General features: G+C 47.9%; 1 protein-coding gene across 1 annotated transcript; it reads right to left on the reverse strand.

The window, feature by feature from the left end:
* Positions 1–389: 389 nt before the first annotated feature.
* On the reverse strand, positions 390–8,702 carry LOC143160308 (quinone oxidoreductase-like protein 2). The gene is given in 11 exon segments (XM_076338034.1): positions 390–418; positions 421–453; positions 1,152–1,242; positions 1,245–1,299; positions 1,301–1,383; positions 1,842–1,935; positions 1,937–2,022; positions 3,749–3,814; positions 5,042–5,146; positions 6,550–6,659; positions 8,552–8,702. Coding segments are annotated over 11 exon segments (903 nt in total).
* Between the last annotated feature and the right edge of the window lie 3,699 nt (positions 8,703–12,401).

Genomic DNA, 12,401 nt, shown 5'->3' on the forward strand with positions numbered 1-12,401 from the left:
GCTGAGGGATCCTCTGATTTACCACACAACACACACAAGTATAGTCATGCAAGAAATCCCTGACAGTACTATGGGGTCCCCTGGGCTGTGTGAAGGCATGAAGCAAAGCATCAGCCACACAACTGAGCAGTGGCTGCAAAGGTTCCCCCTCTCACTTGGGCTGCAGAGCTCTCAGCCTCAGCAGGAGCCTTTCCAGCTGGTGGTTAAGCCAAGAAAGGGGACAGGCTAAAAGCACGCAGCCATCAACAGCTACCCCGTTCAGCTGACATGCAGCAACTTCTTAAGCTACCATAACTAAGTTGTGTCCCTGACTCATTTGGCTTGTCCACTGTTGGGGTGGGAGCTTGGAGAGCCTCCTCCTCTGGCTGAGTCCTGAGGAAACAGCACTCTTACTTCATGGAGATGATGACCTTCCCTGGGACTTGCACTGGAGCATGTGGTTGAAGGCTTTATCTACCTGCAAATGCAAAGCCCTGGGTATCTATATGGTGATGGCCATCAGGGCTGGGCTTTGCAGGGAAGGAAGGGGCAGAATGAGGATGCATGGGAGAAGGTCTGCATCTGAGTCTGGGCTTTCCATCCCTGGGATCCACTGCTGGGATTGAAATAACTCGGAACCAGATGAGCTCCTGGGTATTCCTCTGCCTTACATCCCTGAGTGTGCTGGATGGTGGCTACATAAATATTTCTGGGGAGCTGAGCCATTATTTAAGGATTAAAATACCATCAAATGAGGAAAAAAAAAAAGTGTTTTGAACACCTTCACAGGTGATCAGGGGAAAAATGCAAATGAAGGCACCTCAGGGTCCACTAATCTACTTCTAAAATAATATCCCAGCATATTATCCTTTAAGACCACAAACTCTTTGGTATGGGAGTGAGTGGTTTTATATGATTTTTGCCATTGAGCATGTCACAATTCTGGCCTTGCAGTACCGAACCGGGAGTTAACGGCTCCCTGGCTTAAATACAATGAAAGAAGATTAAAAAGGGTGAGGGGAAAATGGGATTTCTTGATTTAATATTTTTGTTTCTTAGAGAAGCACGAGTCTGGAGGCTTTTGTGCCAGGGGCCTAACTGCACACAAAAACCTGTTTCTACCTACAAAAAAAAAGCTTTGCTAAAATAATCCTGAGGAATCTGCTCCACACTTACCTCTTCCAGTCTGAAGGCTGCTCCAACATGGGGATGGATATTTCCCTACTGGCAATACTGGGGAATGGAGGGAGATAGTAGAGGAAAAAAATGTGGAAATCATCTTCCTGGTACTGACTCCAGCACACTCCTGTGGCAGACACTCTTCAGAAGCAGCAGGTTGGTGGGAATCAAGGGGATTTTTCCTCTGGTAAAACCCATCCCCACAATTCTGCCTTCCCACGCCAACCTGCAAGGAGAGGGGAGGAAAGAAGACAAATCTAGTGGAGGTCTTGCACCTCTTCCTGAGGCAGTACTTGCATTCTGAGGAGGGCTGAAGAGCTGTGGATGCTGAGCTTTCAGGTATGAAACACTCTGGTCTGGGCTGTTGTACTTTAGTGTCAGTTTTCAGAGAACATACTTAACACCACCACCACCCACCCACCACCCCCAAAAAAAAAAAATGCAACAAGCCAAGTTCCTCTGTGTGCACAGGTGGCTTAAGCACATTGCCCCTGGGACATGGTTGGCTGTATCTGGACCCTAAAGTAGCCTCCCCTTGGCTGCATCTCTGCAAACAGAGCCCAATGCATTTGCTTAATCTTCCCCCAAAGGGCAGCAAAACCTTCAAACAGGTCAACAGCCTCACCTGCGCTTGCACAGGTTTGTCATAAGGCAGAGCAAGGCAGGGCCTTTATTTCAGTGCAACTTTGCAGAGCTGCCTTGAAGATGTCTCCAATGATGGCCTCAATGGCCATGTTGACTGCTCAGTTGCTTTTGAGCATCTTCACGTCCTCTCTGTCTGCTCCAGCTGTAGTTCATGCTGTGGCTCACGCTGCTCATCAGAGCCAGCTCATATTTGGGGTTGCTTCTAGCTGCCACTATCACCTGAGACCAAAGGAAAACCCACCACCCAGTGCAAAAGCTGCTCTGCTCAGAGAAGCACAGAGCATCTCAGGCCGGAGGTATGTTTTTACTTTATTTATAGCAAACAGGAAGTTGGAGCCAGAGACCCAACTCTTTCTCTGTATATATTTAAAATGTGTACATGTATATGGCACAGCAGAAACATATCATTGATTTCTGAAGGGGACAATATGTTTTAAGACCACAAGAATCCCCCCTGCAATGAGAGATCTACTGGATACTGCAGCCATTTGAGGGGTACCTCTCTGGAAAGGAGGTCTGTCCCCTCCCTGGGCTCAGCTGAACCCAAGGCACTGGCTCTGTGCCAGCACAAAGCTTTGATGTTGCAAAGTGAAATGATCTGCTAAGCAAGGATCCACGTTTGCCAGATGACTTTACAAGCAGAAGTACATTAACTCCAGGCGGTAGAGAAAAATGTCACTCCTGTACCTTTCAGACAGACCATGTCTTGCCTCTGCTGCGGGGCAGGGGGAGGAGGATTGTATGAATCAAGGTGTAGATGTGATTTCTGCAGGCTGTCGCCACCTCTGCTGTTGTCCCTCCGTATGAACATCAGGAATTTTGCTTAATCTCTATGGCTTTGTCTAGTGATGCTTCTGTATTTCAGAGGAGCAGAGAACTCAGCGTTTCAGCTGCTATTGAAAATCCAGTGAGTTGCAGACATCCCCCACTACAGCTCCCTAGCCAAGGCAGAGTGGTATGACCCTGCTCCTCCAAAACAGAGCTGCTGCCCTAGGGCCCCATCAGGAGAGACGCACATGGACAGCAAGCTCGTCTTTGGTGAGACAGCTGTGCAATGTTGCCTTCTCAGGACACTTCCCAGCAAGGAGAATGGGGAATTAATTCACCACTGCACATGGCCTGTGGTTTATAGAACCTCTCAGTGCTGAACAGGTTTACCAGGAACATCAAATTCTTTGAGGAAAGTTCACATTGAACAGTTTCAAAGCTTGCATAGTATCTGTAGGTTTACTTTATAAGAGCTGCCTTTCCTGCAGGCCCTGATAACTTAACACTGTTGAAATTCAACAGGCCAGGGCTGCTGAGCACATCTCTCACTGGCTGCATCCCCCTGGATGCTCTGCAATCCCCACTTCCATGGGATCTGCACACTTCCCCCCCTCTTAGAAGGAGGGAAAAATCAAGGTGCAAACCTGAAATTATCTGCCCCAGTTTATACAGATGTGTGCAAAAGACAAGATGCCACAACATTTTTGACAGCTGAAATGTCCAGGTTTGGGGTTATGCTTCATGTGTTGCCCTCTGAGCTGCTGCTGCTGCCACTTACCCTGGCTAAAGCCTTGTCCTATGGTCAAGAACCAGTGAGTGGTCGGCAATGCCACTGCATCCTCGTATGACACCTTCAGGCATCTGCCACAGCATCTGCATACAAAGACCTGCAACACAATCCCAAGGAGGGATGGGGCTGAAGCTCTGCTGAATTGAACCCATGGTGAGGCATTGTGGGGGATTGGTATGTGAAAAGGTTTGTTTTAACGGTTTTTACATCTTTTAATAGCCTGCTGTTTGGGAAAAACTCCCCCCGAGCATCCCATTCCACCAGTGGTGCCAGAGGAAGGGAAAAAAGTAATCAAAGGGTTGTGAGGTAGCAGCTCTGGCAGAAATAAAGCCCCAAAGAGGCAAAAGTCTTTCCCAATTTTGGAAAACAAATGCTCTGTATCCTTACCTTCTGATCAACAACCCACTCCACTGCCATAGCTTTAGTGCCAGTCACACCAATTACTCTGTATCCCTGCCAAAAAACCCTTATTGGATGGGTGTCAGGAGAGAAATTGCATGGTCCTGCTGTTCTCTCTGAATTAAGCATTTGATTTTCCTGCATTTTCAGGAAGAACCATGAACAGCTCAAGCTGTGTCTGATAACAGTCCACTTAGCAATTGCATTAACTGCACATATTTACCCCCTTCATCTTTTGAATGTGATTCCTCACGCAGAGCCTATGCCTTCTCCTTCATCCGGCAGAGCGCAGCACTTCTCACCTGCATCCACAACCACGATGCAAAGGCTTGAAGAGGACAACCCCCGTGGCACACATCTGGATGTTCACCCACAGTGACCGATGAGGGAACATGAGGCCATTCCTAAATTCTTACATTCCTGCATTTTTCTCATCTCCTTTACCTTGTACATGGGCGGGTCCCTGGGCCAACGGCTGGGGAAGTTTTTGGCAGCAAAGCACGAGGTGGGCAGAAGATGGCAGCATCAGCCCAGCAGACAGCAACCGCTTGCTTAACTAGGTAAGGATGTCTTTTAATTGGGAATACCAATATATTTTTGCAGAGGAAACGGGACATTTTCATGCCCTTGGACTTCAGAAGTCCAAGGCACAAGACACAACGCTCCTGGATGGGCAAAGCCAAAGGAGATGGCTCAGCCTGAAGGGCTTAGAGCAAGAAGGACCATATAAGCATTGCCTGTGCACTGAAAGACACAGGGGCCCAGGGCCAGAGTGTTTTTTTGCAAGGGGTGAGGATGTGCCTTCAGCAGGGGAACAGTCAGTGTCCACACCAGGCTGAAGGGTGCCAGGGTGGTATGTCTGCCCAGGGACAGGCTGGCACCCCTACCCACGATGCTAGGCTGTCTCATGTGCTTACATGAATTACGGTAGCACTGAGGACTCTAGGCTTAGGACAGGAGTACCCAGCCCTGCCCAAAACCTCTCTATGCTTTGGGTTTCTTAGCTTTCAGGCAAGCTTAATATTTACTGTAGCTCTCCCCAGACTAGCATAAGTGCTCTTTGCACACTACCTTGAAAATACAAAATATTTTACATTGAGTATTTTCAGAAACGATGTTGAAACGTGGTGGTCTTGTTGGCTCCAAGAAGATGCTTTAAGTAAGCCTCTGCTTTACCTGCATGGCCTTCATTTCCCAGGGCTGTTCCTCTGCTCTTAACCCAATGAGTATTTAATACTTTAGTTTGTTAGCCACTCTATACTTCCTGCACAGATCAGTCACTGTCTCACCAGGAGTGAAGGGAAGAGCATGATTTTCCTGACACAATCCCTGGCAGGCCAAGATACCAGCAAAATTTAACCCGCAGTAATGCATACCCACTGGGACCTGCAAGAGAGAAGGGGACAAACATTAACTCCCTCCCATCCCCCAGCAGCAGAAGAGTTTGAGATGCTGCCCTGAGTCTGCAGCAAAGTCTGAATAACCAAATCCTGATCTCTCCAGTTGTCACACTAACCACTGTGCTGTCTCATCTCTCAAAAAAACACTGGTGCCCTCTAAAGCACAGGGTTACAGTCTCAACCAGACAAAACTGGGGACAGCAACCAGTTTTGCTGTGGTTGTGTGGATTCTCCCCTGGGATATTGTCCCATGGGATCTGGTGGAAAATGAACGGCATGCATTGAGGAGCAGCTATCGTGCTGGGACAGTTTTGTGCTATGCTTCAGTTTGGGATGTTTATTTTTTCAGTGTATGTTGATCATTACAGGACACTTCTGTGGATTTTATCTCCTTGGTGCAGGTACATGAGGCCCTGTGGATTTTAAGCTTGTCATCCCCTTTCCCCAGAGCAAATAATTTGGGAAAAAAAACCAAAACAAAACACTTTTGCAGAGCTCTGGTCTTTCAAGGACATGGCAAATATGTACTAAACACCCCACCACCATGGTGGAGTGTACACTGGGATGGGCTGGCAGATACTGGAAGTGACATGGAAGGGGAGTGAGATCTGAACATCATGTTGCCTTGCGTCTTGGATTTAACCTTTTTCTTTCCTTCTATCTTGTCTACCTTTTGCAACCTGCACGTAACCTTTGTCTGTTTGTATGTCCTGTTCTTAGGCAACTTCACTGGGATGGGACATAGGAGATCTTCCAGCTCTGCTGCTGCTGCTTCTCTGCCTGGAGATCTTCCACACTTGTGGAAATCCAGTGTCCACACTTGTAAAATGGGGGCAAAGACCCTCTTCTCTGTAAAGAGCCTGGAGATGTATCAGTGAGGAGAGACAGCTCTATTCTTGCTAATGTAGCATTAAAGGGGACAATTTGAAAGTGGGGCTTATGTTGTTGTAAGGCATTGCCCAAATAATATGAAAAGCAGCACACCCTTGTGTTGTGGAGAGTTTCAGGGCAAATGGACGGGGTTGAGCAAGTGGAGAGGGCGCTGGAGATGCTGTCAAATTCCCAGAGCAGGGCTTTGTCCAGTGCATGAAGCTATGGAGGGCTGGTGGCCCCTGCACTCACAACGAACTCCTGGCAACGGCAGTAGTGTTTGCAGAGGGTACAGGGCAGCAGGAGAGATCCAAAGAGAAGAGGGCACTGAAGCAGGAGAGGACTGGAGCTGAAAGAGGGGAACAGAGGGACAAGAGATCCTGGAGATAGAGCAGACTGGGCAGGGCAGGTACAAGCTCCCCCGAGGAACACAACTTGATTTACTTTCCTAGTATAAGGGCATTAGATTATTCTTGGCAATCCATCAAATGCCATGAGCCTTTGCAGTGATCAGTATACCTGGTGGGGCTGCAGAGGAGGGCATGGGACATCTTGCAAGACCAGGGGCTTTGCCAGCTCAGGACCCCCAAGCACCTCCTCTCCAGAAGGCTTGTCACAGGATGCCCATCCTGAAACACAGATGCCCGCGGAAGGTAAAACCATACCATCCTCTCACTAGGGCAGTGTTTCATAAAGTGCTCCCAGCTAAAGCCAAGGAGGATCTTGGGGATGCTCCAGGAAGGTGGTGTGGGAGCAAAGATCTTCAGCGCTGGGCTTGAGGGGATGTGAAGGAAGCCCTGCCCCGGGGCTGAGCCACAGGCAGGCTCTGGGGGAGACAGTGGGTGCTGAAGGGGAGAGAGGAATGGATGGGGAAAAGGAAAGTGTGCCTCAGGGCCTTCCAGGCCACCCCATGCCCCATCCCACCTTGGGGCAGCAGAATCGCTGCAGTTCCTGGCAGTCTGGCCCCACAGTGCAACTCCCCATGGCACAGCTGCCCATGTGGCTGTGCATCCCCAGGGGACCAGGCATTAAGTGCTGACTGATGCTTTCAATATTGGGTAAATATTTAAATGCTGGGTAAATATTTAAATATCTAAGTAGATCTTTGCAGCTCTGGTGAACCACACTGGCGGAAAACTTTGCAGAGGAGCATTTTGCATCCCGAAGGCTCAATTTTTTTTTTTTTTTTTTTTTTTTTTTTTTTTTTTTTTGTAATGAAAGAGTGTGCCTTTGCAGGCACCCATGCTGGTTCCCAGCAGCTATAAATGGCCATGTGCTGCCATTGCAGTGTCATCACACTGATTTTCCAGATGGGGAAACCAAACATGCATGAACCACACAGGGGTCACAGAGTGAGTCAAAGCTCACAGAGCCAGGGGATGAGAAACCCCGATCTGCTGACTCTCCGTCCCATGGTTTAACCACAAGCTCATCCTTTCCCCTCAGGGGATCTCCCGCTCTGAAGCTGCATTGCTGTTTGCATATGATTTTCAGAGAAAAGTATTTGCAGAGAAAATAATGTACTTCTTGGGCTGAAACATCTTATAACTCTCTGTCCAGAAGGTGGATGGGAATGCATATTGGGGAGGGACTATGAGACAACAAATTTGGGTCTGGAGAAATCAGTGTGGCTATTTGTTATTGTAGTGACCCTAAAAGGAAGACCATGGTACATCCAGCAGTTACTGGTCCACATAGCAGTTACCCTGTGAAGATGCTGTGCTGTGCCGCACGTACAACGTGGCTGTCCAGCTCATGTCATGCCATGTGCATCCCTTGGCACAGGGTAAACTTTGCTGGCTAATCGTATTGGAGGCAGCTCCCGCTTGGCACCAGCACTCACACCACCTGCACATCCTTGTCTTTATCTTCAAGTGAAGCAGCACGTTTGCATGTGACCATGCTTTTGCTTGACACTTGGGATGAGGAACAAGTTGGTTTCTTCTAATAAAATCCTGCAAGAGCTCTAAAGACCAAAGTGTTGGTGACAGTACGAACGGATGGGATCTGAGCAGGGTACCATGCCCTGACCAGAGATCCAACTGATGCTGCACAACTCTGAGTGCCCCGCATCTGAATGGATGTGAGATTTTCTATGCTATGCCCTTTTTCCTTCTAGGATTAGCTCCAATAAATGGTATCTTAATATCTTAAGGAGAGAGTGCCTTTCTTACCAGGGTCACAACCACTAGCCCTGGTGCGTTATGGTGACAGGAAGGAGAAGGGAGCAGGCTCAAGCTGAACGCTGGTACCATTTTCAGATATGCCAGGGCATGTTGTTACAAGACATCATACACAACCTGGATTGGAGTCCTGCAAAAGGATCACATACTGGCTCTTCTCTGGGGCAAGTGGATTTAAAAATACCAGCTGTGGACATAGAAGATACGGTGCTGAGACTACATTATTCTATGGAAAATACAGAGGAGGGATGAAAATATCCTATGTATCTCCCAGATGCTCAGTATTTCTCAAAAATTTGCACTCATGCACAGGGAGCCCTAAACATTTTGGACTGTACCCGCAGAGATGACTGGGCATTGCACGTCTGGAGAGCGGAGGCTTGTAGGAGCGTTAGCTGCAGTTTGGGAGTTCAGGCTCCTGAAATTAAAGCTGTACATCTGCAGGGCAGTCACGGCGTGGGCTCTCTCCGTATATGCTGTCCTTCGCATCTGCCCTTCCCAGGCATCAGCCCCTACCTGTGAGTTGAAATGGACAACTTGAAAAGCCTTTTGCTGCAATTTGCCAAGGAGAGTCTGTCAGCTCATTTCATCCATCAAATAAGCATATGTCCAATAGTAATCGCTTCTTGTCTCTGCTGTATGGGGCTGGTTAAAAAATGGGGGCACAGCCATGAAGTGTTACTGTTGTAGTATTATCTGGCCAGAAAAACAATCGCTGCTTCCCAACAGCTTCAAGCTTCCCTCCTATAAGCAACAGAAGGTCTCACGTTAATGTACTTGCCATAAAGGCAGATGCAATCAAATTAAATATATGTGAATGACTGTGCCCCTGCCCAGGATGACTGTCTGGGGAACGGACCAGCGTTTCTTGGCTAGCAGTGTAGGAAACAAGATGGTCAGCACTGTATTTTCCTCCTTGAAGCAGTTCAGATGCAATTCAAATGAATCCCTTGTGGAACCTTCCTGGCTTCTGCTGAACTATGACACAGATGGGTCTGGCTCATTGCATGCAGCAAAAGCCGCTTAATTAGAGCAGCAGCTCAATTTATTTGTTTTGGATCATCTTTATTAGCCATCACTTAAGCTCGTAATTAAGGGCAGAATAGGGACTGTAAAAATGGTACCATCCCATGCTGCTTGCTTTCTCCCTGTGCTGCAGCCGCTGAGCGTTGCTCCTGTCTGCTCAACACCTTCAGGAGTCTCTCCCCTCCTGTACAGATGGCACGGCTGTCATCTGCACTCCAAATGCATGCTTTATTCCTAGAAAAGCAGAAATGAAATGGCAGTATTTTTATCCTGGGATACTTAATTGACTGAGGTAGGACATCTGATGCCCCAAATGCCACGCAGGCACAGCATGAGCAGCAAGTTTGACTCCTGGAGGGATGTTGCTGCCCATCTCTTAAAATAAATACCCAGGTGCTAACACCCAGTGGAAGAGAGCACCAAAATCCTCGCAGAGACTCTGGCAGGCAAAACAAAGGCAGAGGGATTGAGACCTGAGGCTCACGTGGTAATCAAGGAAGCCTAGACCTTCCTCTCAGGACAGAACGCTGCTCAGAAATGCAAAGCTACGTCATCGCTCTGATTGTGGCTATTGTTGTTGTCATGTGGTTATAACCTTGCGTTCAGTGGAGGCATTTCTGTTCAGGTGTTTCTTCTGAAGTGCCTGAGATGTTTTTATGGTTTTCAGTCTGCCTCTGTACCACTCCAATGTCCCGAATCATCTCTTTGCAACCCTAAATTCTGGTTGCAGTCTTTGAGCTAAAGGGCTGCTGTGACCAGCACCACACAGCCATTTTCCACCACAAGGCAATTCTTGCTCTGAGACTCAGTTTTCTTTTGTAGGACCCAACTCTGGGATTCCTACATTTTGTTTTAAATGCAGCTTGAACCAGGACAAGCATGGGCATGTAGCTTTAATGATGTCTGCATTTTTAACAGGGACTGAGTCTACAACAGCTACACTGGTATCTTATTCATGTCACCATGATGCCTAGTCCTGGACGAGGACCCACCATGGCCATCAACCCTATGGGGCAGGCTCTGCTCCCAGGAGGTTCACAGGTGACAGGCAGGGATGCATCTCCATCCCAGCATCTTTGCAGGTGCCCTCCCTGTGGGAGGCAGGGCTGGACTTGGCTTTGAGAGCTGGCAGCTACAGTCACTGCTTCCATGTGGTCCACAAGGAAATTCCCAAAACTGGCATCCAGCCCCTGTAAAACCACAGGCAGCTACTGCTTGTGGTGCAAGGTAATGTGTATCAACTGTCTGGGTCTGCTGACAGGACAGGGGAGAAAGCTGGACGTTGTATTTGTGTGTACATGAGCTGTTATGAAACGGCTGCCTTGTGCTCCAGAGCAGTGTTTTTTCCTCTATTTATTCAAACATGTAAAGGAACAATAGGTTAGAGAATTGGGAGGGGAGAGAAGGAGAGCTTATACATTTTGCTCCTCCCTTCTTCTGAAATGTCAGCATCTTACAGCACTCTTGATCAGTTCTACTTTGGTGGATGCTGCCACTGCTGCTGCTGCACTCAGCTCCAATGATAAACATTGAAGGGCAGCGTGGGGGGAGCCCAGGGCAGTATGTTTAATGAAGTGAATCTCCAGGCTACACCAAACGAGGCTGTTTGTGTCGTGGTACAGCCTTTGTTTGCAAACAACAGCCTCTCTAGGTAACCACACAACAGAGCACAAGTGCCTATTTATTTGCATCTGTCTCCGCTCACAATAGCAAAGGAAGGGAACCCATCTGTTTGGGCAATGCAGAACAAAAACATAGCAGAGAGAAGCTGGATAAATTAATAATATAGGCAGCCCAGAAAAAGAAGCCCGCGTTCCTAGAGATGTAGATAAATCTAATGATTATTCTTTTCTCAAAGTTCAAGCCAAGTCATCTAACCTGGAGTCTGACAAGAAAAATAGGGACAAATAAATCATTCCTTCCTTGTTGGCCTCATTTCTTGCCCAAAGATAAAACCCAAACCTTTTTGGCTGAGCACAGTCCAGTAAATGTACTCTTTCACTGACCCCATGTCCATCCCACAGCCTCCTCTGCACTGACTCATCACAGCATCTGCTGTCGTCACCTCCCCAATGTCCCGGGGACCAGCTTTATCACAAAAAAAGGACCAGTTCAAAGGCTACATTTTTAAATGCCAGTCCTGTGCTCCCTGAAGATGATCCAATCCATGAAGAGAAAGCCGGGAGGTTTGTCACAGTCTTGCCTTTGCTTGTTAGAGTCAGTTAGAGAGTTTTACAGATCTGTTCTGAAGGTTGCTGAAGGCTGGTTATTTGTTTTAAAGTAGGGGCGGCAGCAGACAGGCAGCCATTATTAAAAAGAGAAAATAAAGAAAAAAATAAAAAGTGAGTCATTTGGGCTTTAAAGCCAGCTGACTGCTTTTGACAAGCTGAAGGATTTTTTGTGTCTGGATATTCCTGACCGGCAAGGCAAGGGAACGTGTTGCCAGAACAGAGGATTTGAGCATCTCCAGCAGACAGAGAGGAACCTCCGCCTTCTTTAACAAGGGCCCTGCACCAACTTGTGAGTGCCTTTGATCAGACTCCCAGTACCCCAGCAAGGCCACATCCAGCCATTCCTCAAGCTTTGTGTCCAATCCTCACACCCCAGGGCCCAAAGAAAAGATATCCAAAATCAGAACTTTGTCTTCCAGCACCAGCCTTTCTTCATTCCCCTCCTCCCCAAATCCCACGGGATGGAAAAAAAGGTCAGTGCTGTGCATGCCTTCACATTTGCTTTTCATAAAAGGGATGGGATGAAGGCAGATTTCACCATAAGAGCATCCCGCTGGCAGGATAAGGTGCTGTTATCTCAGGCTGCTCCCTTAGTCTCCTTTGTGTAGTTTTGCTCAGGGTGAGAGAATGTTTCTCAGCAACTAGACAGAAATTGGCCAGTTTGGTGCACTTCTGACACATTCTGCAAAGGTACTCAGTGTGCTGCAAAGGGACTGACTTAAATGAGGGGAAAAAAACAGAAGAATCCTGGAAGTGAGGAGCTCACAAGGGCTCAAATGGTCACCCCTCCACCCCAACATGTCCACAGAATCACGAGGGTTTATATTTGGACCATATTCTCCCAAGACTGAGTCATATTTCCTTCCTCAAGAGTTGCTCCTGCAGGGTGGTGTTTCGGGAAGGATGCACATTTCTGCCCGGTTCATGCAAT

This window comes from Aptenodytes patagonicus, chromosome 5 (genome assembly GCF_965638725.1).
Source record: "Aptenodytes patagonicus chromosome 5, bAptPat1.pri.cur, whole genome shotgun sequence".
NCBI classification, from domain to species: domain Eukaryota; kingdom Metazoa; phylum Chordata; class Aves; order Sphenisciformes; family Spheniscidae; genus Aptenodytes; species Aptenodytes patagonicus.